Here is a 27,479-nt window from a genome sequence, read left to right on the forward strand (position 1 = left end):
GGTGAACACATTTCATCTCGGGCGGTCCCTTAAAGCTCAGATACATTGCCGCCAGGACTTGAAGCGGATATGAGATGATAGGTTTCGGTAGGGTGCGAAGAGAGGAACAAGCCATGCGAACAACAAAAAGGTGACAAGACTCGATCTGAACATCAGATGAAAATTTGTGATTCCTTTTTCAGAAAAGGAGAAAACTCCGTGAAGACAACCAATATGCTTGCTGGCGCAGGAACAGGTGGTCCATCTTGCCACGAATCGGGGGCGAAAAGCGCAGACTTGTGCTTTTTCCGTCCGAAGTCTATCTGTCTGATACTCTTGGTGTATCAACCCCCTGCGCATGTTTCGAAACAACACACACTGCTTCAACCAACCAACCAACGCGCGAGCATCCATATTGCTCGAAACGTAGCAGACAAAACCCCCAGGCCTGTGCAACTTTTCTTTCTTCTTCAGTGGCCTCGGCTTGGGAAAAGTAGGTATTCGATGCCCGACGCCAACACAGCGTGGGTGACAGCAGAGAAGAGTCCACGATGATGCAGTTGGGATGTGTTCAGTCACACTGTCACTCAACCCCGCATTCTCCAGCATCGTGACACTGACTCGATGCTGGAGAAGGCCCGAAAGAAGGTGTAGATGATAAATAGAAATGAGAAAAGGATTCAGGACAAGTGATACGTTGCACTGTGGGGTGCAGATGATCGGTGGTGGTGGGAGTGCCGAGATGATCTCCTGATCTGCCCTGCCCTGCCCTGCCCTGCCCTGATGGCTCCAGATTGTCGAAAGCTTAAGCTCTGGGGTCGGCAGCGGAAAAACCTCCCAAGACGAAACGATGCTTCCCGAACAGGGGTTCTTGGCCTCCTTTTTGGGGGAGTGAAGGGGTCGTTCGCTTGTGACTTGGGGGCTGCCTTGGCATCTGATCGTGTGGCTGGCTTTTCAGGCTTCTCCACTAAAATGCAGCGCCTGGACTGGTAATCCTGCGGCAGCTTTGCTCCAAGGAGACAAGCGTTTGCGCCACCCAAGCGCTGCGAAATCTCCGACCACGCCTGTGGCATTGCACGACATCCAACCACCCGCCGTCGACTCGTCCCGACAAGGCTAGAAGTTTCATCGTGCCTCCGTTACAGTACAAGCAGAATTGAACTTAACTTTCATCCACAACGTACTAAAACCTCCTTCTAGACTCTAGCCACTACCACATCCAGCTCGTAGTTCCGGCATCAGCGACCGGTCCCTCTCCTGGCCTCTCCTCTCCTCCGTCGACACTTACCCTGCTTGGCCCTGTCCATGCGAGAGTTATTCCCAGGCTCAACCTTCCCCCGTCAGCCACTGACAGCTCGCCCCTGAAGAAGGTTTTGATGATCAGGGGAGCATCAATGCTGCATCGTGGGTCCCGGACAAACGACAGCGAGGTACACCAATAGTACAGTATCGAATCACCCATCCCCAAGTCCCGGTACGTGCCAGGCCGTCGTTTCGATTCGGGCAGACTCTCTGCAGGAACACGCATGATACTGGTCAGGTTGGCTGTTCGCTTGGAGACCTCCCATTTGGGCCAGTTCTAGCATTCCTCGCGCAGGAATGACTCTCGTTGGATGTGACACCCTGGCCCGCGACTATCCTCATCATGAGTTGAATTTGACTATGCTTGGGCCACATGGCACTCGAGAGCACAAGGTCGACGCTTCGACCGAAGCTGGTCGGTTTGAACCATGGAAAGGCACGGAGACGAAACGGGAGGACAGCGGCGGGCCCAATATAAGTATGAACGGAGAGACCACCCACAAAAAATTTATACATCACATAGCAGCAGACTTCTGCACTTCTCGCACTCCTTTCATTCAGCCGCGCCGTCGAGGTTCTTCCGCTTTCGAGTCAATAATTCTTGTAAGTTATTCCGTTCCCTCATGTTGTGTTGTACCTATGTATTGTTGTCCTTTGGCGCTAGCATTGACTCGCACTTGCTATTGCTTTCAGCCTCGCTTGACGACTGGCATTCACAATAGAGGCTGGAGTCAATGACAGCTTGTCCCCAGCACTTTCTCGGACCTTCAACTCCATAAAAAAACACTCTATCTTCTTTCCTGTATTCCTTCTTTCGTTCAACCACAATCAAATTACTTTTTTGCCCCTTCCAAGAAAACACAAAGTTGGTGTCTGGAACCCCAGCGAAATATTTCTCGGATACACGACCACCCCTTCTATTTACGACGTCACGAATAAACAAACCCCAAGACAACAACTAACAAAATCAAACAGCCTTCTTCACATTCCTTTACAACAACATCCTACAGCAGCTGGTACTACTTTACGATGGCTTCATTCTCGATCATCGCCCTTTTTGTGGCTCTGCGTTTTTTCGCTCTCGTGACTGGTGTCCCTACTCCAGCACCTTCCACCGCCGCTACGGCTTCGACCTCTAGCTACTGGGTTGCCAACATTGCCCGTCAAGGTACTGTTGCTTATGGAACTGCCGGCTACCAAGTTTTCCGCAATGTCATGGATTTCGGCGCCAAGGGTGACGGTTCAACTGATGACACCGCCGCCATCAACGCTGCTATCACCTCCGGTACTCGCTGTGGTCAAGGCTGCGATTCCTCTACAACAGAGCCTGCCTTGGTAAGTTTCCCATTCACAGAAGCTTGGTTCTGAATAATTTCGGTCCCATGACTCCTGGAAAATTCTGGAATTGATGAAATACTGACTCGGTTCTTGCATAGGTCTACTTTCCCCCTGGCACTTACATGATCAGCGCTCCCCTTGTTCAACTCTACTACACCCAATTTGTGGGTGATGCTGTCACTATTCCAACTATCAAAGCTACAGCTGGCTTTACCGGCATTGCCTTGATCGACTCGGACCCATATGCTTCTGGAGGCGTCAACTGGTATACCAACCAAGTGAGTTTCAAAGCCCAATGCTCGGCCGGACAATACTTATCATTCCCTAGAACAACTTTTACCGCCAGATTCGCAACTTCGTCCTCGATACTACCTTGATGCCTGTTTCAGCAGGTACTGGTATCCACTGGCAAGTGGCACAAGCCACTAGTTTGCAAAACATCGTCTTCAACATGCGCACTGATGGTGGAACTGCGAATGCTCAACAGGTAAGAGACAGTCCGACAAAGATAGTAATTTCATACTCCTCAACAACCAAGCTGACTATTTCTCTTAGGGTATCTTCATGGACAACGGATCCGGTGGATTCATGACTGATCTTATCTTCAATGGTGGAAAATACGGTGCCTTCTTTGGTAACCAGCAATTCACTACCAGAAATATGACATTCAATGGATGCCAAACCGCCGTCTTTATGAACTGGAATTGGGTCTGGACCTTGTCAGGACTTACCATCAACAACTGCCAGATTGGTGTCGATATGCATAATGGCGGTACTTCAAGTCAAACAGTCGGCTCTGTCCTGCTCACTGACAGCACGATCTCCAACACTCCCATCGGTGTCTCAACTGCCTACCAGAGCAACGAAGGAGCAACAAATGGCACTCTTATCATTGACAACGTGGATTTCTCCTCGAATGTCCCAGTTGCTGTCTCGAGCTCTGGTTCCGGAACTATCCTTGCCGGTAATACCAAGATCTCATCATGGATGCAAGGACGAGCATACAATGGAGCCAACACTGGCGCACTTACTCAAGGAACCCAAACAGCTGTAACGAAGCCTGCATCCCTCTTAGCTTCCAACGGCAAAGTCTTCGCAAGATCCAAGCCGCAATATGAGACCCTCCCTGCCTCTTCATTCCTGAGCGTCAAGGCTGCCGGTGCCAAGGGTGATGGTGTGACTGATGACACTGCTGCGATTCAAGCACTTTTCAACTCAGCTGCTGCTACAGATGTCGTCTACTTCGACCACGGCGCCTATGTTATCACTAGCACAGTCAAGGTCCCCAAAAACATTCGTATCACTGGCGAGATCTGGCCATTAATCATGGCTGGTGGTTCTACCTCTTTCCAGTCTCAGGCAAACCCTCAACCAGTCTTCCAAGTTGGTCAACCAGGTGACACTGGATCCGTAGAGATTTCCGATCTTATTTTTGAGACTCTTGGCCCCCAACCTGGCGCCATCATGGTTGAATGGAACGTTGCTGAGACTTCTCAAGGCTCTTCTGGTATGTGGGATGTCCACATGCGCATTGGAGGATCCGCCGGAACCAATCTTCAATCAAACACTTGCGCCAAGAATCCAACCGTTACTGCTCCAGCCAATGCTGCTTGCGAGGGTGCATTCTTACTCCTCCATGTCACCGCTCAGGCTACCATCTACTTGGAGAACAACTGGTTCTGGGTTGCGGATCACGAGCTTGATCTCAGCGACCACGGCCAGGTCAACATCTTCAATGGTCGTGGTGTGCTTGTTGCTTCTCAGCAAGGCCCTGTCTGGATGTATGGTACCAGCTCTGAACACAGCGTTCTGTACAACTACCAACTCGCTAATGCATCGAACGTCTGGATGGGCGCGATTCAGTCTGAGACACCATACTTCCAGTCTAATCCTGACGCCACTACTCCATTCACTGCCAATGCAGCTTACTCAGACCCCACATTTAGCGGCTCATCTTCTGTAAATAAGGCATGGGGTCTTCGTGTTGTAGACTCTAAGGACGTCATCGTCGCCGGTGCCGGATTGTACAGCTTCTTCGACAACTATGCGCAGACCTGTTTGGACACCGAGTCTTGCCAGAGCAACATGGTTTCTTTGGAGAGCTCAGACTCAATCTACCTGTATGGATTGTCTACCAAGGCTTCTACCAACATGGTTACTGTCAACGGTGCTAGTGCCGCTTTGGACAGTGACAACCGAAACAACTTCTGCGCAACTGTCGCTCTATTTGCACAATCTTAAGTCGCGAAGAGGCGAGGGAGAGTGGTCAGAGGAGGAACACCAGTCGTTGATTTTCTTGATACCCACCTTCTTGTACATACTTTTTGCCACTGAACATTTGATTGCATTGCTCGGCGTCGATCGGGGGAAAGCATACGAGAGGTCTCCATAAAGTATCGAAATTTGCACATCAAGTTGCACAGCATAGTTTGTCTTCAAAATACAAGACAACATTGTCCATAACATAAAAACTTTTCGCATGCATGCTGTGATTCGCAAAACAGGAATAAAATTATAGTTTGCACGTGATGACCAGTTGCCTAGGCGATATTCGGCCCTTGCGATTGGCAATCGAGGAGATCCAAGGATTTCTATCGCGGCTTCCCAAAAGAATCGTGTTTGCGACCAACACCACGCACGTCTGCGAGCTCAGCAATCTCTTCAACGTACACATCATTCTAGGATACGCTATACATAATCTCCGTTTCTGCTTGTTCCTTCCGACAATTCAAGATGGGAGAATCAAGGTCAGTCGCGGCGCATGATCAACATTGGGTCAAAGTACTGGAGCCTGACAAACGCGTTTTTACCTCAGACAAGAGCTTGTACAATGGTTGAACCAACTGCTACAGTTGAACATCACCAAGGTCGAGCAATGTGGAACTGGGTATGCTTGACCCCTCCCTCTCCCCTCCCTGGATCTCTCCTCCTGTTACCCCTGACCAGAGTGGCTAACATCTTCCAATTCAGTGCCGCCCTCTGCCAAGTCTTTGACAGTATCTATCTCGATGTCCCGATGTCTCGAGTCAAATTCAATGTCAATACCGAATACGCATATCTGCAGAACTTCAAGATCCTTCAGAGTACGATACCCCACATTCTATGACGAACCAGAAAAAGAAACTAATGTCAACACACAGACTGCTTTACACGACATGGTATCGACCGACCCGTCAATGTCGAACAGCTCATCAAATGTAAGATGCAAGACAACCTCGAGTTTCTGCAGTGGTCGAAGCGGTATTGGGATCAATACTTCCCCGGAGGCGACTACGATGCGGTAGCTCGACGACGAGGATCCGGCGCACCGCCCCCAGCTACTGCTCCTGCTCCCCGCACATCTGCTGGTACTGCGAGAAGAGGAACCACACCCACTACAGGCCCTCGAGTTCCAAAGGCTGGTGGAGTTGGAGGTGCTTCGAGTCAGGCCTTGATACAAGAGAACAATACCTTGAAGGAGACGGTTACTGGCCTCGAACGTGAGAGAGACTTCTACTTCAGCAAGCTTCGCGACATCGAATTACTGGTTCAACAGGCTTGCGAGGAGGATCCGGAAATCGAGAAGCAAGAAGATGGGTTGATCAAGCATATCCAAACAATCTTGTATTCAACGGAGGATGGGTTTGAGATTCCAGCGGAGGCCGAGGGTGTTGATGACCAGGAAACCTTTTAGATACCTCATGATTACGACTTGATGGCAGATGGGTAATGCAGAGGCTGCCTGCAAAATTGATTGCTTTGGTCTGTTGGAGTTATACAAGAGCATACGCCTGGAATGCATGAATTACGGGCTTCGATGAATTCTCATGGCCTATCCGCTACATTCGTGGCACATCTGGATGAGATAGAGAATTCAGATATGGACTTCATGAACATGATTCAACGTTCCTTTTAACTTTTTTTCCGTGAATAATTAGCTACAGCTAGTCTCCGTGATGCAATCTGAGGGTCAAAGCAACCCCCACAGAATAGTTATCGATGCCGTCGCTGCACGTACCTTATCGCCAAGAGCTCGTTCCGAATCCCTGTCACGAGGTAGCAGCTCAACGCAAAAGCAACCTCAAGAACGTCAACACACAGCTCTTCCCCTCAATCCACGACAACCATCCATTTTCACCACTCTTGAATCTGCCCACGACTATACACGATATACAGCTCCACAGAGGAACAATCCACTGAATCATAACCTCCTTATATCACCACGTCACATCCCCAAGATCATGGCACCACCACTCGAGCTCTCCATCCCCAGCACAATCCTCTCCAACACCCCGAACGAAAAGCCCTACACCCTCTACAACATCACCCTCCGCCTCCCCCTCCGCACCTTCGTCGTCCAAAAACGCTACTCCGACTTCGCCACCCTCCACAAAGAACTCACCTCCCTCATCTCCCAACCGCCGCCCTCCGCCCTCCCCTCAAAATCCTGGTTCAAATCCACCGCCTCCTCGCCCGAGCTCACCGAGTCCCGTCGCCAGGGCCTAGAAACCTATCTCCGGTCCATCGCCGAGGGTCCCGATCGCAGATGGCGCGAGACGAGCGTCTGGAGGAGTTTCCTGAATCTGCCGAGTACCGGGTCCGGCAGTGCCAGCTCGGCGAGGAATGAGCTGATAGCGCAGAATCAGAGGGGGAGTGCGGCGCAGGCGGGCCAGTTCGCGGCCGATCCGCAGGTGTGGTTGGATTTGTTGAGGGAGTTGAAGGGGCAGTTGCATGATGCGAGGCTGTTCTTGGGGAGGAGGGATGGGGCTACGACGGCGCAGGGGCAGTATGAGGCGGGGGCTAATGCGAAGAGGTGTTTGGTTAAGGCTGGGGGATTGATTGGGAATCTGGAGGAAGGGTTGCAGATCATTGGGGATAGGGAGAAAGCGGGACGGGGAGAGGGGAGGGTTGGTGCGGGAGAGTTGAGGAGGAGGAGGGATTTATTAGGGTCAGCGAAGGTAGAGAGGGAGGGGTTGGAGAAGTTGGCTGTTAGTCTTGCGGTGAAGAGTCAGAATAAGGGGAGTGGGAGTGCGTTGGCTGGAGCGGTGGCTACGCAGCAGGATAAGAGTGCGTTGTTTGGACCGAATGTTACGAAATTCAGTGGGCGAGTACTGGGAGCACCGGTTCCAGAGACGGATAAAACGAGAGAGCTGGACAACGACGGTGTTTTGCAGCTCCAAAAGCAACTGATGGAAGACCAGGACTTGGATGTGGAAGAGCTGGGCAAGATCGTGAAGAGGCAAAAAGAAATGGGACTGGCAATCAATTCCGAGCTGGAATTGCAGAACGCCATGCTGAAGAGAGTGGATGAAGATGCCGACAGGGTCAACAGGAAGATCGAGGTCGCGAAGAAGAGAATGCAGAAGATCTCATGACTTCTGTGCTTGGTGGCGGTTCTGCTATTTGGGCTTCAGCATTAGCGTGGAGTCTTCTTTTCGTTTCCCGAATGTCCATGGCGATTCTTGTGTATGATAATGTTGATGTAGGATGAAGATGAAGTTATGTTTGATACCTTTGTTTTGTTGTGCCTGGGGCTTTACAAGATTGATATTGTCTCTTTTTTGTTTATACCATGGCTTAATGGGTCCGATTAGATGATTGTATATGAAAATAAATGATTCAGTGGCTATGATATATCATCCTCTTCCGGCCTGCTGTTTTAATATCAGTGCTGGCAGATGACTGAATCACAACAATATTGACTAATGGTCCTTGAATGCAACATATCAACTATGCCCAATCCCATAGCCATAGAAAAGACTCCTCTATCAGGCTTACAACCAAGAAAGCAGGAAAGAAACATAGAACTTCAATACCGATACGTACGTATGAAAGACATAAAAACATTTCAACCACGATAGGTAGGGACTCACGCAATTCACTGCAACCGCAAAAAGCGAAGTCTGGGCATCTACCGACCTCATTTAGAAAAGACTTCAATTGCCAAAAATAAAGAGCCCCAAAAAAAAAGAATTCAAAAGCAAAAACTCAACCACCCGAAGGTGGTATCCAACACCATAGCTAGTATGGGGTTTAAAGGGGAAAGTCTTGAGTCATTCGTATTTCAAGCACTCACGAGAATATAAGAGAGGCACGATCACCGTCGCAAGCGTCTATATCCTGGAGGCCGCTATCTCAGAGGACGATGGGAGAAGATCTGCTTATTTAACTTTATGTAGGGTTAAAGAGGTTGAGGACTGTGATTGGTGGAGAGTTTTAGCGTGGTTTAAAAGAGTAGCTTCGGTATTTGGTGTTTTGCTTGTTATTATATGTGTGGTTAGCGAGGTGGTACGAAAGAGGATCAGGCTACGCTAGGAGAATCGATAAGAGGGAGGCTGAGGTCTAGCTGTTTGTTGACTTGGGCGAGTATTGGAATAACTAAGTGAAATTCTTGTTTCAAGTTTGCTTATGCCGCCTGAGATATGGCATATTTTCGAGAATGAGAGGTTGCTTGCTTGGTTATAAAAGTCGCGTTAGGCAGAGGAGGGCTTACTTTGGCAGAGCTGTTATTACAATGATTTAACTCACATGTCCAAGTCTTGGTCAGACATGAGGAGCGTTTTAATAATAGTTACAGCTAGACTGGTCGTGAGTGTTGAGCTTTTGCAGCTTGCGCAATTCGTCAATTGACTGAGATTCGTGAGGGACAGAATGCTGTGATCACGAGGTGTGGACTGTTCGCAAAAGAATGCTCCTCTGAGCTTCGAATTCCAAATTCTACAACCAATCTCCCCTTGCTTTTCTCTAGAGGTTTCATTTGTTCAAGCTTCCGCCTCGAGCTTCGCCCCTTTACCGTGCATAAGCGAGTTTGGAACCAAGATCCTCGCGATGATCGAGTAAAGCGGGGCGGAAACTCAGAGATGGGTAGGAATCGGGTCCAAAATATGGTAGCACATATCTGAATATGTCCACTTCTAGCTCTTCTTCTGAGCCTAATGAATATAGATGAGTGGAAGATTACTCAAATTGAAAAATTACAGTCACCCACGAATCTAATATCAATTCGATCCAGTCCTCAAAGACCTTCAATGTGATGCATGTATGGGTATGATAAGGTAATTATGCGTAGATAGTACTTGAAGAAGAGGTAGTACCTGTGTTTTGGGTTCAGAGCTTTTGAAGTGTTGCTGAAGCCTAGTGAAGATCATCATGCTTAAATATCTCTTTGGTTGTCTACCATGCCTTGCTCACATCGTCTCAGCTCATAACCTTCATGGATCTGATTTGCAAGTCTCGGCATTCCGAATGCCTTCACCTTGCGAAAACAAGAAACGAGATGAGAGAAAGTAGTGCAAGAACGGCAGCAGGAAAGTCCAGCACGTACGGAACGAACGAGTGTGATTATTTGTCCGAAATTATTTGCTGGGTGAACGACGAAAAGTCAAAAGATATCAATTACATACAGAGAAAGCCGAGCAAAGTGTTGGTATGCTCCTAACTGTCTGTTTTGGATTTAGAAATGCTCGTTTTTTGCTGCATGGGACAACGGCCGTCCAAGCTACCCTGGAAACAGTCTGAATTAGATATAAGTTGTATGTACGCCACGTGGATTGTATTACTATGTACATGGGATTGTTTGCATCCCCTTTATTTCTACAAGATACCACCACCAGTAGAGGTCGTCTGCGCACCAGGATAATCTGCGAACTGTCCCTCATTCAACGACTCAATTGTCGGGCAAGCATAATTCCCAATCAGTGTGTTGACATTATCAAGAAGTGTGCTCATTGGCCCGCTTGGATCACTATAGCCACCCTTCAACACATCTGGTGCAGCGGCTAGTAGACTCTCGAAAACAAAACAGGCAAGATTATTGCCCTCCAGCAGAGTCGTGGCCTCATAAACTCCCCCTGTAAGATTACCAAGATCAATAGCAGCGTAAGAATCAACAGTGCCTGTGTTGCCGCCAATACTGATCATTTCGGGGAAATAGCTGGCAAACATGGCAGTGTCTTCGAGAAATTCGGCAAAGATGTACTCGTTGCCGATGGCGCGTCGATAGAAATTTGCCGGAATCTGTTCATGTCCATAGGTGTAGGTCAGGTCGTCATCAGGCCCTGAAATGCTGAAGAAGGACTTGAGGACCTCCTTGTCAAGAATACCATTGTCGGGGTATTCGGCGCTCTTGTTGGACATCATTCGTGGTGGAAAGCTGAAACCGCCTGTCGAAGCGATTACACCTGCGAAGGGTGCGTAGAAGAACTGCGGGTTCTCGTTCACAGATTTCAAGAACATGTTCTTGCGATGAACAGTCCAGACTGATAGATCGTAGGATGGAGACTTCTCGTTAGCTTGGAGAGCATACAGGGCTTCGAAACGAGAGATATCAACTTGTAGTCATTTCCTCCAGTGTATAAATCGTAACGGCACGAGGAGGCATCCGATTCGTATTTGTTGTGGGAACCAGAGAGACCTTGAGGAGTACCGAGTATACCAAGGCCCTCGAGAATATTCTCGTCCAACGATGTTGGACCTCCGATTGAGTACCCTGGGTCCAGAGAAACAATGCTTCCATCGAATATTGCACCGTAAACTGCGAGAAAGGCCGCAATATCTTCGCCCAAGCCGTACACTATGATCTGTTAGACCTCTGCTGTCTTTAACCAAACACCTCACAAACCTGACACTGTTTGATTGAAAATATCGATCCACGCAGCCACACCATCATGAGGCAGGTAATTATGATTTGCCAGCGCATTCAGTCCTGGACATGGTCCTCTCTGATCTCCAGCATCAAAATCAGGTGGTGTGAACGCATGCGCTCCAGTGACATCCACCAACTGAGCAGCAGGGTCGAACATTACTGCTCGCTTCCCGTTGCTTCTAGGTACTGCACCCACTGAGCGTGACAATTGAAGGGCAGCTTCCTGAGCAACCCGTGGAAATCCAGAGACAGTCAATGGAAATGCTGCTAGTGCTGTGTATAGAAGAAAAGATTTCATATTGTACGTGTAAGGAAAACGATAGGCTGTAGATTATGAAATTGGGAGTATATCCGCTTGGCAACTACGCAGATGCAACGACAAGGGCAACGAAATAAATACCACTTTTCAGTAACGCCATCGACAGAAATTGACGACACAGATGAGAGCCGTTTGTACTAGAGTAAATAGGACGAACTCAATCTTGATCGATCTGCAATTGTGGGTCTTTTACCGAGGTATATTTTAGGTTAGAGCAAGACTAATTTGAGGCTTATTGTAGATCTTCGGAACATATTCTCTGTGGCGATTGGCGGGAACGCAGAAGCGTCCAACGAACAAGAGACCATCGATTTAGAAGGGATGGACATTTCCCGAACTGTGCCTTCATGACGAAGTGCAAATTAGATTTCATAGTCTGTTCGGAAGGAACTCTCCTCCTCGACTGGTTCCTTCCAGAGTAAGGGATCGACAAATCCTTTTAAGCTTAAGCTTGGTCGGATCTTTCAGACACCTCAGTGCTCCGGAGGTATACTCCTGAGTTATATCTGAAGCTTGTTCCAAACTCTGTCGTTGTGTTATGTTAGGTTATTGTTGATGTACTTGCTGACTGAGAGGTTGAGAACACAATTTGCAAAAGAGCAAACAAAATAACCAAAGACGCTCAGACCGACACAGAATGCACTCCGTGAAACAATAAAGCCTAAGAGCAATCGATCTATTTTCAAACAGGGAATCCTGCGAGTTTTCCCCTTGTGGTGATTTGGGTGGCTCATTGGGTCCGTGAGACCTGCCAAGTGCTTATCGACCTGGTTCTTGAAATGTTATATAGAGTTTTTGGGTTACGAGCTCATATATCTGGTCATTATATCCTGTTTCAAGACTGAAACGCTGAATGCTGTGCTAAAATTGATTTAAATGTCGGACAGACGTTAAAAGTCTTCATATCACACTCCCAAATCTTGGTGATTGTAATCTTTAGTAACAACCACTGAGGCAGATCCAAAACGAGCGATCAAGACTTCGATTGGCAGATGCAGATGTGATTTCCATTCTCAGGAGAGAAACAAATTAACACAATTACCAAGATCTACGGATCTGTGAGTGGTTGAGGAGGGAAGAGTTTGAAAGTGGGCTTGTGTTGATGGAAAACGGAAAGAGTGAACGTCACACTCACGTTATTTGACGACCGCGACTTCTCAGATTCTGAGAAGCTCCAACAAAGGGTAGCATTAGACAAGAACTATGGTTTGCCACAATGGCTCTTCGCCGCACAACATTTGCATGCTTGATCCAGGTCATCCAAGATCATCTTGCCCAAGACTGACTTGATTATTGAGAAACAGCTACCACTGGTCGGGTTCAGACCATGAGTTTCTGCTTCGATACACCGTCAGGTCATTTGAAGATTGACAAGAGGCCAAAATTCTCACACCGGCAGGAATGCCACTCTTCAGAAGTATGGAATGCGAGCTAAAGTGGTGCTAATACTACTTGGTGTATGTGCTGATCCATAGTACTCCAATGTCACTCACTCCTGCACTTGAAATTCATACTAGACTTTTAATGGAAGAGAACTGCAAGTTCGAGCAGAGAGAGAGAGATTGCCAAGAGTAAGAAACTCGTATTTTACATAAATTCTTAAGTTACCCGAGTACTCAACCATTAGACTTCATAGCATCGGTATGTTCTCCATCTGTATTCATGGCATCATGATGGCACAGCCCTTAACCTTACCTGAAACTTATTGAAGTCTACATTTACCTTAAAACAACCGCAATTGTGACTTCCATAAATCTCTTTCTTAAAATAATTGGGTACTTATGCGCTATAATTCATTATAAAGGCATGTTCTTTATTCACATCCAAAGCATCATGATAGCGTAGTCCATACTGCTGCTACTGACGGCTCGTTCATCATGCTGGTTGAAATTTAGGATACTACTCGCAATTCTTCGCTCATGATTTTCGGAATAAACACGAGGTTGCAGGATCTCAGGAACAAGAAGAACAGGACTCTCTGCAACTCGAAAAGGGTTCTTAATCTTGCCTAAATCTTACGGAAATCTACATTTACTTTATCACGACCACGACCGTCCTTTTGAAGTCTATAAGTTCTCAAGATGATTAAGTACTTATCTATTATTAGCTTATTGTAACAGTATGTATTTCATATCTGCACTTAAGGGAATTTAAGGGATAGTCATGTCGTCAATAATCTTGACCTGGATTTCGCATGTGAGTTACTGTTTCTGCCAAACTCCGAACTTGTATACATACTCTGTACGTTTTGAAATGATTTGCATGTTTCTCTCTCACATTCCTCCGAGCTCACGTGGAGATATGGCTCTTACCTCCAGATCTAGGGGTTAGCGAGATTAAGCGACTTACGTTCAGATTATCACATAGAATACAAGATTGCTGCAGCACAGTATCTACAAAGCTTTATAGTCTCAGTCACGTCTATCGAACTTTTGAGACCATAGAACGACGAAGATAGGGTAACTGCATTATAGACAGACACGAAAGACTCCTTAATGGCTCTCAATCTGGATTCAATTCGGAAATGGGAGTGGATTTGGAGATCGACGAAAATAACGACACAGCGACGAAGAATAACTGCATCTGCGAGACAGAAATAAAAACTTGATTTCAGCATCTCTGATTGTTCCATGTGATTGATGTGCATTGAAGTGATGACTCTTGTGATGTCTTAGTTTAGCGAAGAAGAAATTAAGAGATGTGAGAGCTGAGTAGGATAATGTCTTAGGCTCTTCAAAAAAATACAGAAGCCTCTCATGATGAAGCGCCAAACTTGTAGTACCAAAAGCGGCAGATCCAGATATTGAAGCAGCTCAAAGCCCACACGCTTGCTGTACATCCCCAAAAACTCATCTATCGAAACCTAGGTATCTGCGCTCGAGTTTCCAAGCTCACGACGTAGATACAGCAAGAAGCATGCATAAAAATGGCCTAGCACCTTGAGTGCATCCTAAAGTGCATATACAATCGGATAATAGAGCCAAGAACTCAACAGCAAAGCGACGGCAAGTTGAGCTAGAAACTATCCCAGTGCCTCTAGTAGATTTTGAACTCAGAATCAAAGCACTAAGAAGCGCAAGCGATCAAGTAGACGCTAATACTAGCAAAGCCAACATATCGAGGTACAAAGTAACGAGCTCAAGAAGAATATTGTTCATACGTGAAGAAACATGCAACAGAGCTTCTTGACGGCATTCTTTGTTGAGAACTCGGATGTGCCCGGCCTTCCCTTCCTCTATCTAAGCTCCTTGAATTAAACAACCTAAGACCGGCAATTTGACATCTGCCCATATGTCTTCATTGTCCTCTGCCGAGACATCCATAAGCTCATTGAACGCTCGGTATATTCTTAGCCCAAGTAGTCTCATACACCGAGTCCGGCATAGCCCTGAGACCAATGAACGCGAGAAGAATAAGCAGGAAGCGAAAAACAACATATAGAGACCCAGCCACCAAATAAGTTGTTCCCGCAAAGTTTCGCTTTTCAACATAGGCCGCGATTTTCTCCGACATGGTCAAAGATTCGTGATGTCGTTGTTGCCTGAGCCATTGAACCAAGTCCCACTTCTTTTGAGTATACTTCTTGTGGTCAAAAGGACTGACGCCAAGAACATCGGCCTTTCTGTACTTTGGAAGCTGAGTCAGGAAGAATTCGAAGTTCCTAACGCGGGTTTGGCCCTCGGTGTCTTGAGACTGATCCGCGATGTAAGTCCTGAGGAGTGGAAAGTTTCTGTTCTCATCTGTCCAACGAGATAGATATTGTTCTATTTCATAGAATGCCACTGGTTTACGATCTGCAAGTCGGTGTGGGACAGGAAGTTCCCACTCAGGGCAGCCATCGGCGCGGCGTGCAGCAATATAATCCTCCCAGAGCGACACGATGCTAGTCTGATAATCTTCTATTTCTTCTTCCACTTGATGCAACACGCTTGAAATAAACATGTTGAACATGAAGAATACTGGGAGAGCGGTGATGACAACGCTTGCTGTTCTCCACAAAACTCTTTCAGTGGGCGTAGGAAACGTGTAATTCCAAGCACTTAGATGGATGGCACCAAACAACATGATCGACACTGTCAGCCAGAGAGAAACAGGCTGGGTATACGAGTTCGATAGCTCGATGGTATCATTGTGGATCCGCTCAAACTGTGGCCCTTCTCGTATGTCCGTCGCGCCGAAAAGTAATATGTTTAACGCCTTTGGCTGAAGCTGGGCGATCCTGTTTGTATCCACGATATTCAATGGTGCTGTTGCGTGAACCTTCGTCCCAGTATTCACACCTTGTGGTTTATCCCAGGCAAAGAAGTACGTAACAGCAGCGCAAGCTGCAAATGCAACTGTGAGGATCTCCAATTGAGAGACGGCTAGATGCCGTGAGGCTCTTCCACATAGCGATAGTATCAGCCAGAAGATCTGGACTATGGCAATTCCTTTCGTGAAGTAGTCGGTCTTAGCCTTGTCTTCTATTTCTCCTTCCAAGATGTTTGGAGTTGACGTTATGACCCCTTTCTCTCGCAGATAACCAAACTGACGTGTGGTGAGTGCTATAGAAGTGAACGCGGCTATCGTAAAGCTGCAGATGACCCCACCATCCTCCAATACTAGCCTCAGTCCACCCATATTTGCGTAATATGAATGTCTGAGAGTCCACTTCTTGCGAGGTGACCCAGTGTCCAGTTCGTTTTGAGACGGCCTCGCGCCAGCCTCCAAGTGGTCTGTTGAGCAGCAACACAATCTCTTCTTCAACCATTTTCGAACTGCTCCCCACAGTCGCGCCCATGACCAGGGATCATAACAGACCTCTAGGTCCTCGATATCCAGGGCCTTAAGCTCTTGCAGAGACAAAATTGCAGCACTTCGCTCCATCATCGCATGCGCGAGGATAATCTCTGGCAAGAACACCGTAATGATCGCCAAAGCCATTTTCCTCCGCAATATCCTGAAAGCGCTATCAGATGGACCAGGTACGTTGAGATGCAGAATGGTCCATGTACACGCTAATATCGTGAAGATGCAGCTTTCGAGGATAGCGAGCGTACCTCGCCTGTCTGAATTAGGCTGCCAGCCCACGACAGACCTGATGGTATCATTTCCCGCCATTGCAGGTTGAAGGACGAAGGAAAAAACCAGGGAGTTACTCTTCTTTGTGCACAGAGTATGTTATGCATTGCGGAGCTGGGCAGGTTGGCCTTGCGTTTGCTTAAAATGAGGTTAAATGCCCAGAGTCATGTGAGTGGCTATGTTTTCCTCGTCTATTGGTCTTGGTCTTTTGAGGGCGTTGGGGGCCGGAAGGCTGAGTGACTTAAGATGAACACCGAAATCCATGGAATAGTGCTCTGAAACTTTGGAAAGGCGATGATACGCGCGAAATCCGAAGGGGAGCCTTGTCCGGCCAGTGCATACAGATTTGGGCCATCGATCGATGCTCCAAACAGGATTCTCCAAGACTCTCTTGGAGATATACAGCAAACTTGCCAGTTCGACGAGAACTTTGCATTCTCTCAGCAGGCTCTGAACTTCCTCTTGGAAGAGACATGTCATTTTATCTGGGACAACTAATCCAAAGCCAGCGAATGAACAACGAGCAGGGACAGGTAAAGATAAGTCAATCGCAAAACACAGAATACATCCTTCGCTCAGTGTAGCGAGTTTGGCCCTGCAAATGGGAGAATGTGACTGGAGCTTGAGAACCACATGGTAGAACGTTACGGTATTTCTGATCGTGCTGCTCGTGGGGACTCTCTCAAAAGAAAGAAGTTGTAGTTGGTATCTTCAGTCAGCACATTTCTGTGGCAATGAAGCAAGCAAGCTCGACAGGACATTATAGAATAGGAAGGATGGTTGCAATGAAGTTTTAGTTAGAGTAGTGTTCTCCAAATCGCTCCTGCCACCGTTAGCCCAATACCTCATTCGCTGGTACATTACCTCTGTCACTTTCTGAGCATCGTGAACCTTCCGCGACTTCCAGGGTCTATCAGCCACTGCCGCTGCAGAAATTGGTTCACCATGCGGCTGAATCATATCTCTGCCTTGATATTGCATGTCAATGCCTGGGGATTAACGGACATCATCCCCCGAATCACAATCGAGTTTTACAAAGGGCCTTCAAAGTGAGCAACGATAGGCAAAACAGGCATCGGCATTGGGACAGCCATCCGATCGAGATCCGAAGTGATAGGTCGAGACGCGTTTGCTGTTCAGGCAAATCACAATCTCGCATCAGGGAAGAGAGAGCAGGAATTGAGGCTTGCGATAATTCAATGCAAACGCCAAAACTGGTGAAGGAAGGAAGGAAGGAAGGAACGGACGATTTCCACGTTGTTGTCTCTCGCATCGAATCTCCAATCTCCGCTACTGAACTCAATTCATGCCAGCTCAAGGAGCATCCCTCGCAGCCAGACCCCGAAACTTCCATTCCTGTCCCTCTCGCCTTCCCTAGGAAAATGGATGTGGAGATGGCACGTCACTCACTCACTCACTCACTCACTCACTATCTCATCCCCCCAGCAACGCTCCTTCCCCCCAAGAAATGAGAAAAGCCCCAAAAGGGCGATTTATTTCCCACCAGACCCAAGTAGTGGTAGTGTTGCACTCCCCGGAGCTGATCCGCAGCCAATGTGCACTCCCAGCTGTCAACTCTGCAATCCTAGAGGACGGCCCGTCCCCTTGCACAGTCTCCTGGTTCGCTGTTCCCACCGTTCCCAAGCTCTTGCTGGCTGCCGTGTGACCGAATAATTGCGGATCCCATCCCATCACTCCTCATCGATCGAACGAGGGAAAGCAAAACGAAAACGCCCTCGACGCAGACGCTGATGTAACAGTTACACCGTGACTTGGGACTTGGGCCGCCATTCGCTGCACAGGAGGGAAGATTGGGCACTGTGCAGACGTGTCGAGTTCGTGAAAGGGCAGTGCGGAGGTCATTGGAGGATTCCGTTTGTTTTGATTATCGCTGAGAGGCTGCTGATTTTTTTTTTGTACGTGTTTATCGTGGCGTGGGGTGCTGTACTGCACGAGAGCTTCATCAGCGATCGGGCAAAAAAGAAACGGTGTGGAGGGAAGGGAAAAGGGTGCAGCTCTCTTGACCATCTTCATGCTCTCCTCAATTGAGTGTGTGTGCCTGATCCCTTCTGCTGAAGATTGAATGAAAATACTTGAAACAGGCCCAATGATAATGACCTGAGCATAATAGTGAGGATCTTGTCGTGATTGCTGATTTCATCTTATCCTCGTCCTCATCCCAATCCCTCGTGCCGCCCGCAATCGCTGTACAGTACGGTATCGCGCTGCAGTTCCCGGGTCTAGCTTGCGCGGAGGCGCTTTCCTTTACCGAGCTCGAGTGCTGCACAATTTTTGTCAGCGAGACAGGACGAAAGCGAGATAAACACTTTATGACCCTCGACCAAAAAGCCACGACACTCAACCACCCAACCCCGACTGGATAACCTGCGACTCGTACCTAATTGTGATCATAGAGAGGAGTCTGGAGTTGCATTCTCTTGCACTTGCGAGTCTTGCTTCACTTCTTCTGCCTGCCTGCCTGCCTGCCTGCCTGCACTTGCTTGCTCTGTTTGTTTTCTGGTACCGTGTTGACACACTCCTTTGATGAAGATTTCTAACTGACACTCCCGACCAATCTAGTTTTCTTCACGACCTTATGACCCCTCTACGACCCCTTTGATACCCCTATCCTCGATTCCGCCCTCCGAAGTTTTTTGAAGCGCAATAATCATTCGATTGTACATATTGATTTGGTACACAACGCTGCGGAAGCGAGCTGGTTGGTCTAGCACCACCATCACCACAACGATACCTCGACAATGGATGGCCCACCACCGCCTCCGCCTCCGCATGGAGAGAATCCTAAATCCTCGGGATTGCCTCCTGGGAAATACGATATCTTTATCATTCCGCCGCATTCGTCGGGCTCGGGATTTCTGTACCTGCCTTCGCTCAAACCGAATGTAAACAGCTTCGCTGCAGGCTTTGCTTCCGCATTACTGTTGGTTCTGGTGAGCCACGCCTTGGCTCCCGCAATAATGGCCTGGTGGAATAGCATAAAAGGAGCTGGTGGAGCGGGTATGATGATGTTTGTGGTCGCTATCGGTGTGGGAGCTTGGTCTGTGGGTCGAATGTCAACAGATGGAGGACCAGGACCTGGTGGAGGTGCAAATCCAGGTTCACATGGTTGGCAAAGCCCTCCAAGCAGTGGTCCAAGTCCGAATGGACATGCGGGTCCACCACCTAACTATGGAGCTGGTTTTACACCTGGTGCGGGACCTATGCCTGGGGCTGGGGCGCCTCCTCCGGGTGCTGGTGCGGGCGCAGGACAGCGATCACAATGGCACCAACGTTCACCACCTGGCTCAACAAACGCTAGCGGTGGAAATCCCGGACCAGATCCAAGTACGCCTGGCGGGGGTACTTCAAGACAGTCAACTTGGGAGAAGGCCAGAGAAGAGACGAAACGAAAGGAAGAGGAACGAAGAGCCAGAGAAGCTGATGCCAAACGAAAGGCAGAGATTGAGCGGAAGCTTCGAGAAGCGAGAGAAAAGGATGCTCGAGAACGAGAAGCCCGGGAAAAGAAGAGGCGTGACGATGAAGCTGCAGCTGCGGCGGCCAAACGTGCAGAGGAGCTTAGACAGGAGGAAATTAAGCGAAAAGAGGAAGAAGTTAAGCGTCAAGAAGAAGAATCTCGAGAGAAACGCCGCCAGGAAGAGGAGGCTCTTGAAAAGAAGCGAAAAGACATCGAAGCCATGGAACAAAGACTCAAAGAAGCTCGAGAGAAGGAAACCAGGGAACGAATCGTCCGCGAGAGTAAATTGAAGTACGAAGCCGCTAAGGAGAAGACTCGAAGGGAATTGGAAGAGAAGAGAAAGAAGGATGAAGCTCTTCGAGAGCAAATGCGTAAGGATACCGAAGCTCGGGCTGCAAAGCGAGCAGAGGAAGAATCCAAGCCTCGGGGAAGTATGTACGCCTTCTCTGCGGTTGGGGAGAAGACAAATCCCTGGCCGAAGGGCCGTCCAGCAACACCACCTCGCACCACTCCTGTTTCGCCTCCCAAAAAACCTCCTCCCCCGCCAACTGCTAAAACTTACAAAGGCACCGAAGATGAGACTTACTCATACCGACCCTACGATAAACCCAAGAAACCGGTGCATAAGAAGTCTCTTTCTTCTCTGTACTCGGAATCTTCGTATGCTGCCTCGCAGTCTACGTCTCGAACCACCCCTCCTCCCTCACGCCGTGAACCGTATACGAATAAAGACCCCTCGAAGATCGTAATCAAAGCCGTGTACGCCTACATGCCGCGAGCCTATAAAACCCCCTGTTCCCAACTCATCTCTGGCGTGGGCAACATCACCGACGGCCTGATCCTCAGGTGCGAAACAGAAGGCCTCTTCATCGACGACGACGTCCGTGGAGTCGGCCAGCGAGAATGGGACGCCAAAGCGTGGGGTCTGAAATTAATAGAGGTATGGTGTCCATCGTTCCGGCACAGTTCTGCTTCAACCACCACCCCTTCTTCCAGCGCTGCGTCCTCCCCCTTTGCATCGTCGAATTTTTCAAGCACTAAACAGAAACAAAACGCAATTCGTCGTCTCTGGGGCCTCGATAAGGAAAAACCTGCCAGTGCGGAAGAAACCGACGTCCTTGTCGCCGAAATGCTCCATCTTTGCAGTACCAATTGTCGTTTTCGTCCCCTTCACCAGCAAGAAAACCATAAAGCTAACAGAAAGGTTGATTTCCAACAGACGGGCGAGATGAAGAGCAAGAAGTTACATATCTTGAGAGTCACGGTGAGAGACCCGGATGGCAAGCGGTTCGTGTTTATCATTAATGAGAGCGAGGCGTGGAAGATCGCGGTGGGGATCCAGAAGTTGAGGAAGAGTAGTTTGATTCGGAGTATGGGGGTGAGTGGCATGAGTACGGGGGATTCGAGGAGTACGTTGGAGGGGCTGGGATGGACTTGATCTTTTTCTCCTCTTGACAAATAGGCTATTTGAGACCAGAAAAGAAGAGGAAGAAAAGAGCTGGTGAGGTGAAGATAAGCGTCGAGTCAAGATAAGATGAAATGATGTCTGAGTCTGGAATGGAATGTGGAATGTGGAATTTGACAACAGCAACGGAACGAGCGAGCAAAACAAAAAGTCTAGCGAAAATGAGCGAAGCGATGGGCATTTACAACTACAACATCATGAGCGACGGAGTTTTTTTTCCCACTTTCATCCAGAGGGATGGATAGATTTGTTTGGATGGATGATTGAATAAAGGGTAGATTGTTGTTATTGGATATTGAGTAAATGCAGGATGTGTGAGTGGTATATGAGCGGGATAGAGGGGAGAAGGGGGTTGGAGAGAGAAAATAAAAAGGTTCTTGAAAGTTTTGTGTGTGTGAGGATTGAGATGTGAGATGATGGGAGGAGAGAGTGAGTGAGATGTGTCGCTCTACTGCAGACAGACATTTATCCCAAAATCTTCTCACGCTCCGCGATGTTCATCGAGAGCCTGGTTTTTGTGGTTTCGGCTCTCAGCAAAATCCGCTGTATGCGCGTATAGCGCAGACAGCGGGGACAGCGCCTATGGCGCTCATGGCGTGGAAAGCGCAGATATCTGAGTGTCAAGCGGTACTGGAGAAACATCAATCTCCCCCTCAAAAAAATATCTTGGGTAATGTTGACGACGAGAGATCCATCCACAATTGCCAAGTACAGTACTATAATAGACGCACAAGCAACGAAGCGCTCGATTTCAACATCTACCAAGAAAAGATCCCCCCACTATGCTATCCTATAAGCGTCTTTCCCTCTCTCTCACTCTCACGAACCTCACACTAACCAGTACGGTGAAGTAACATCTCATCAAAAAAATGGTTTCATAATGAATGCATGCAAGTGTGAACTCTTTCCACTCTCTGATCCTAACCGACTGATTACCATGATGACAATGAGATGGTATCATGTAAATACATAAAAATTCATAAGTCTCATATCATGTCTCGTCGTATCCACATCCCACACCCCTATTCTACCCACCTAACTTTTATACCCTTTGACTCTCATGCAACCGTCCAAACAGGAGCCTTAACAAGTACCTGTCTCCCCCTAACCTCCACGCCCACGAAACCCGCAAACCTAACTTTCTGCGCCCCATCCTCAGCAGCGGCTTTTTTGCCTTCACTGCTAGGTTCAGCAACGGACCCCTTTCGGCTCTGGCCTGCGCTACTACTGCTCCCCATCATCGCCTGCAGCATGCCTGTCTTCGGTTTCTCCTTTCTGAGTTTGCCGTCTTTACTCTCTCCCTTCTCGTTCTCGTCCTTATCTGCGCTCGCTGTGCTAGCTGTATCTCCTTCCGTCGCCGTGTCTGAGATAGAGGTTTCCAGGACGGGGATCTGAGACTCGACTTTCATCATCGAGGGTTGCAGCATATCGCCTGGCATGGGATACACGATTGAGATATCTCTGCTTTCGAGCGGGAGGTTGGACGCTACGCTCACGGCGAGCTCGACGATCATGTGTGCGCTGTCTTCTATTCCTGCTGGGACTGGTTCTGATAGATAGTTGATTAGGTTGGCGCTCAGATTCGCTGTTGCCATGCGGGAGAATTGCTTCTTGTGTTCTTCTGATTCGGGAGAGGAGAGGACATCTTTTAATCCATCTAGGGTGGCGAGACGCCATTGTAGAACCTTAGCTGTTAGGGCGTCTGATTCTTCTTGGTTGTTTAATTGGGGCGAGAAGCGGCGAATGTTTTGCTCGATGTTCTTTAGATCGGCGGATAATCCGCCTTCGAGCCCGGGATGGAAACAATTTGTGAAGATTTCCTCAACGAGGAATTTGGTTATGCAGGCTCGGCCTACGGCAGTCATCTCTTGCTTGCCTATCTTGATCGCGTCTTGGTTCACGTATTGTGATAACCAGTTTGGGACGGATCTCCACTCTTTGCGGATGTTGAATGCGAGATTGGTGATAGCGCCATCTAGCCGTTGGAAGCGGGTCATGTATTCGCTGTCATCGAGAGAGGTTCTTGACTGTGATAGTCGTTGATTGGCAAGGGTATTTTGTAATTGCTCGACCTGGGCTGTTTTGTCAAAATATAGGCCTTTCACCTTCTTGTATTTCGTTACTGCAGACAAATCAGCTCTTTACTCAGGCTCGTCACGTTGATTCTACACATACATAGCTCCTTGTATGCGTCGTTGACGTCTCGTTCGCTTGGTGCTGGAGGTGGAGTACTACGTCCTTGCTCCGTAGCTGCATATTGTTCTCCTCTTTGTGGAGGACCGCCTCTATAAGGCGGTACAGAGGCACCGGCTGGTGCTGGATTCATGCCAGGTGTAGGTGGCTGGGGAGTGGGGAAGGCACCACGCGAATAGTTGGGTGGTGGACCATCGCGAGATTCGGATTGTCCCTGTCCTTGGTTACTTGAAGTCTTTGTTTCTGGAGCCCTTCGGCTTACAGATGCAGCACCTGGAGGAGGAGCCATGCTACCTAAGTGCTGAGACAGCGGTCGTGGACCTTGTGGAGGAATTGAGGTTGTGCGATTGGGATACTCTCGTGCTTGAGGATGGGCTGTCGGTGATTGTCCGTTCTGCGATTGGACAGATACAGGACGCTGCTCTTGTTGAGGCTCTGTTGGCGATTCGTACGCTGACAGCTGAGAGACGGTCTCGGGATTCTGCTGCCGATATCCTTCACCTGGATCTAGTGAAGTCGGAGAAATATTGAGATGTGGTTGACCTGGTGGTTGGTAATAAATCTGCGAGGAGGATTCAGAAGCTTGGTGGTGAATTTGTTGCTCTCGTAATTGTTGTGCCTCGAATTGCTGGCGATCCTCGTCGGTGGTATAGATTGGGGGTTCAGGTTCACTCTGAACAGGTCGTATGGTAGGTTGCTGGTGAATTTCCTCCTTGAGCAGCCCGGCTTGTGATTGTCTCCGTACCGGCTCTGATTCTCTGATAAGATATGGATCCAAACCGTCTTCGTTTGCTTCTTGCGGTGAAGGCAGGTGTGATCGTGAATCTGCTGGAAATTGCCAATCAGCCCTCTGCGACAGATCTCCAGATTCCCTCTGCGCTGAGTGTGGTGCGGTGCGAATAACCGGAGGGTTTTCTTTCTTGGACAACCTTCGAGCTAGCCCAGTGGTGTTGTTGTAGGATGCTTGGGAAGGAGGTTTCGATTCAGAGCTTCGACCCGACGATCTCATCCGATCAAAAATACTCTTCTTGTTCTTGGGTTCGGCGGCAGGTGCTTGCAGTGTTTGGGCTCCACCCTGCTGTTGATATCTTCTGGAGTTCAGACCCAGGTCGTCACTCGATCCACTCTGCGGGGGAGCAGCAGGAGGTTGTTGGTAGCCAGTGGAATACCGCGTCGACTGCGACCGGGTCGGGACCTCGGTGGGCTTTTGTTGGACTCGATAATCAATGTCTGGCACGATATTTGGCGCGTTGTAGGACGGCTGTTGTTGATCCTGCTGCTGAGCTTCAGGGCGCGAAGGTTGTTGGACGAATCCTTGATGTTGGGGATTTCGTGTGTTGTGCTCCTCGTCTGAGGCGGCGAAGTTAGGAGAGGCTGCACCAGAATTTTGCCCTCCGCTGCTGGATTGATTTGAATTTCTTTCAAAAAGACGATCATTCAACACCTGCTTTGAACGATTTTTGTGTGTGAATATGGATGGCATTTGTGCATGCACACTCGTGGCCGGAGCTCACGATAGACTCAGGGGAGGAGTGGTGGTGCTTGGTGCTGATAGATAGAGATGCCTGCACAGCCAGCGTTTGAGGTGGGGCTAGAGCAGGAGCTCTAGCAGGTCAGAGGCAAGCAAAGCAGGCTATGTCCTGTCCAGGAGGGCCTGACTCTGCGCGCTTGAAGCTCTTCGAAACAATTGCTTGGGCAGTGGCAATGTGGCTCGATGAGAAGATACCGCTCTGTTGCTGGTGCACTGCAAAACGACTGCTGTGTTTGTTCGGGGCAGGATAATAATAGCAATTCGTCGAGGGGAAGGGAAGGGTGGTGGAACCTCGAACGGCGAGACGACGGGAATGCTTGCTTGCAGTTGGGGCTGAGCTGGAGCAGCATCAACGTGGATTCGTCAAGAACAATCACAGCTGCGGCTAGAGACCAATGGTCTCAGAAGATGCTGCAATGCAACATGAGGATAATCTCAGCATCAGGGCTTTATTGCGCTCTGTTCTATCCCAATGTTAGAGCAGGTGCAAGTCCCGGACAATGCTCACTTCGATATATCAACTGCTCAGCTATGAGATCATTTTCCAGCTGAGCTCTCGACCCCACGGCGTACCCGGTATCAAAGCTATCTTTGAGAGGGGTGTAGGGCTCTGGAACATCGAACGTGCTCGGGATGCGAGACCGACAGGACAAATAAGCTGTACGTACAGCACTGACAACTCTTCATTGGAGATGTCTCTCCGATTGTGAGACGGCTTAGAGAAATACACGGCGTTATGTGGCAGGGCACGTTTGACTCAAGAGGGATAGAAGTGTTTCAAGGCTCATGAAAAGCATGTGGGAGACTGAAACAAGATAGCTAAGAGGCAATAAGTGTTATGGTTTTGTGATGTTCCAATGTTGTGGTGGTAAATGTCCAAACACGCTCGTCTCCTAACCCCTTTTTCGCCTGCTTGCCGGTACCTGCAAACCCCTCACTTCAAGTGCAATGCAGATGATGACCGGATGCTATAAATAATAAATATATATTGATAAGCGCCCCACAAGAGATAAAGCATTGGGACACTCCCGTGACCTCACTGGCCACTTGTCTTTCAGGGAGCGAAGCTTATTTGAAGATCTCCATCCTCTCTCTGCCCTAAATTCTCTCTACAGAAATCTCCCGAGGGCTTGCCGAAGGATCCGAAGAGCTCACCGTTCATCTCTTCTTCAGACCGAAATTCTGAATGCGGATGGATATGCATCAATTCTTCAAGGTGTGGACGAACCATTGATCCTTCGCGCTGACTTGACTGACTTGAATGCATATTGAGCTTCGTGTCCTGATGCAGCCACCCGCAAAACTTGGTTGTCCTTTTCAATCTTGGACATTTCAAGGTTGCGAGCTTTCATCCGAAATGGGTGAGATGCTGCAGGGACGAGGGACCCTGAACTTCAGATCATCGGGAGAGATCAGATGCACAGCCTCTGAAGCGGTGGCGTCTGCTTTGCGCGTCCGAACATAAACACAACTGCTGGCAGCTGTGCTCATGCCCAATTCACGATATTTTGCAATTCAGCTCAAGATATACCACCTCGGTATGTCTGTTCGTCCTGTGTTAAGTACCTAGTACCTCGAACCCCTGAATGATCTTGGCATGACATCGCGAACGTGCTCGCTTCCAGAAGATCTCCATAATTGGACTGGCCAGCGTTTCATCTTTAAATGTTTATTCGATCGTCAGCGGTCCTTGACACTTGCCAACAATGTAATTGGTTGCAATGCAACGCATCAATTGGAAGAAGTTGGGATCTTCAGGAACGAATCAAAGCTTTAGACTTGGCTAAGTAGAGTCATGGGGCTCTCAATGTCCGTCGTTGGACGTACAGCCTATTCAGCTTTCTTGGGTATCCCTGACTCTAGGGAGGCCGTACAACTTTAAAGAACTCGATCAATTCTTTCTTTCAAATAATCGTATATCGGGAGTCAAAAAACCGTCTGGCCTTTCCTTCGTGTTCACTCGGGGAAAAAATTCACCTGGGATTATCGTACGGTTCGGTTGTGTGCTTTTCTTGGCTGGACTGTTTTGAGAGTAGCTACATAAAGAGTTTTCTTTCCGCCTTCCTTCTACACAAACAAGATTTTGCCATCCTTTCAAAGACTTCAATTGTATCTTTGCTCACCAGTCTGTCGCTACACTTCTCGATCCTCCACACAGCCAAATCCATCTACCTGAAAACTCAAGCTGCTATC

General features: G+C 48.5%; 9 protein-coding genes across 9 annotated transcripts; 4 read left to right on the forward strand and 5 right to left on the reverse strand.

The window, feature by feature from the left end:
* Positions 1-2,310: 2,310 nt before the first annotated feature.
* Positions 2,311-4,860, forward strand: LY89DRAFT_729900 (1,3-beta glucanase; the record flags this gene model as incomplete). Its single annotated transcript, XM_018219417.1, has 4 exons — positions 2,311-2,616; positions 2,718-2,897; positions 2,948-3,106; positions 3,175-4,860. 4 exons carry the CDS (start codon positions 2,311-2,313, stop codon positions 4,858-4,860), a joined length of 2,331 nt encoding a protein of 776 aa, XP_018075453.1.
* Positions 4,861-5,130: 270 nt separating this feature from the next.
* LY89DRAFT_638949 (uncharacterized protein) lies at positions 5,131-6,499 on the forward strand. Its single transcript, XM_018211597.1, has 4 exons — positions 5,131-5,366; positions 5,435-5,506; positions 5,590-5,702; positions 5,760-6,499. The coding sequence occupies exons 1-4, from the start codon at positions 5,353-5,355 to the stop codon at positions 6,290-6,292; spliced, it is 732 nt and encodes a 243-aa protein (XP_018075454.1). The 5' UTR covers positions 5,131-5,352; the 3' UTR covers positions 6,293-6,499.
* Positions 6,500-6,680: 181 nt separating this feature from the next.
* LY89DRAFT_681715 (Phox-like protein) lies at positions 6,681-8,237 on the forward strand. Its single transcript, XM_018214356.1, has one exon. The coding sequence runs from the start codon at positions 6,840-6,842 to the stop codon at positions 7,971-7,973; it is 1,134 nt and encodes a 377-aa protein (XP_018075455.1). The 5' UTR covers positions 6,681-6,839; the 3' UTR covers positions 7,974-8,237.
* Positions 8,238-10,191: 1,954 nt separating this feature from the next.
* On the reverse strand, positions 10,192-11,540 carry LY89DRAFT_705025 (putative aromatic peroxygenase; the record flags this gene model as incomplete). The annotated part of the gene is made up of 3 exons (XM_018217422.1): positions 10,192-10,836; positions 10,917-11,170; positions 11,219-11,540. 3 exons carry the CDS (start codon positions 11,538-11,540, stop codon positions 10,192-10,194), a joined length of 1,221 nt encoding a protein of 406 aa, XP_018075456.1.
* Positions 11,541-12,045: 505 nt separating this feature from the next.
* LY89DRAFT_426736 (uncharacterized protein) lies at positions 12,046-12,342 on the reverse strand. Its single transcript, XM_018207437.1, has one exon. The coding sequence runs from the start codon at positions 12,293-12,295 to the stop codon at positions 12,098-12,100; it is 198 nt and encodes a 65-aa protein (XP_018075457.1). The 5' UTR covers positions 12,296-12,342; the 3' UTR covers positions 12,046-12,097.
* A 3,185-nt stretch (positions 12,343-15,527) lies between these two features.
* Positions 15,528-16,661, reverse strand: LY89DRAFT_577963 (uncharacterized protein; the record flags this gene model as incomplete). The annotated part of the gene is made up of 2 exons (XM_018208922.1): positions 15,528-16,211; positions 16,362-16,661. Coding segments are annotated over 2 exons (984 nt in total), but the record flags the coding sequence as incomplete, so codon positions are not given.
* Positions 16,662-18,202: 1,541 nt separating this feature from the next.
* Positions 18,203-18,722, reverse strand: LY89DRAFT_681717 (uncharacterized protein). Its single transcript, XM_018214357.1, has one exon. It carries the CDS (start codon positions 18,654-18,656, stop codon positions 18,321-18,323), a length of 336 nt encoding a protein of 111 aa, XP_018075459.1. The 5' UTR covers positions 18,657-18,722; the 3' UTR covers positions 18,203-18,320.
* A 238-nt stretch (positions 18,723-18,960) lies between these two features.
* Positions 18,961-21,506, forward strand: LY89DRAFT_715382 (uncharacterized protein; the record flags this gene model as incomplete). The annotated part of the gene is made up of 3 exons (XM_018218200.1): positions 18,961-19,142; positions 19,203-20,528; positions 20,664-21,506. Coding segments are annotated over exons 2-3 (1,989 nt in total), but the record flags the coding sequence as incomplete, so codon positions are not given.
* A 1,003-nt stretch (positions 21,507-22,509) lies between these two features.
* On the reverse strand, positions 22,510-25,353 carry LY89DRAFT_426796 (uncharacterized protein). Its single transcript, XM_018207439.1, has 2 exons — positions 23,738-25,353; positions 22,510-23,684 (listed from the first exon to the last, which is right to left on the reverse strand). The coding sequence occupies exons 1-2, from the start codon at positions 25,236-25,238 to the stop codon at positions 22,621-22,623; spliced, it is 2,565 nt and encodes an 854-aa protein (XP_018075461.1). The 5' UTR covers positions 25,239-25,353; the 3' UTR covers positions 22,510-22,620.
* Between the last annotated feature and the right edge of the window lie 2,126 nt (positions 25,354-27,479).

The sequence above is a fragment of the Mollisia scopiformis genome (assembly GCF_001500285.1).
Source record: "Mollisia scopiformis unplaced genomic scaffold LY89scaffold_5, whole genome shotgun sequence".
Taxonomy (NCBI): Eukaryota; Fungi; Ascomycota; class Leotiomycetes; order Helotiales; family Mollisiaceae; genus Mollisia; species Mollisia scopiformis.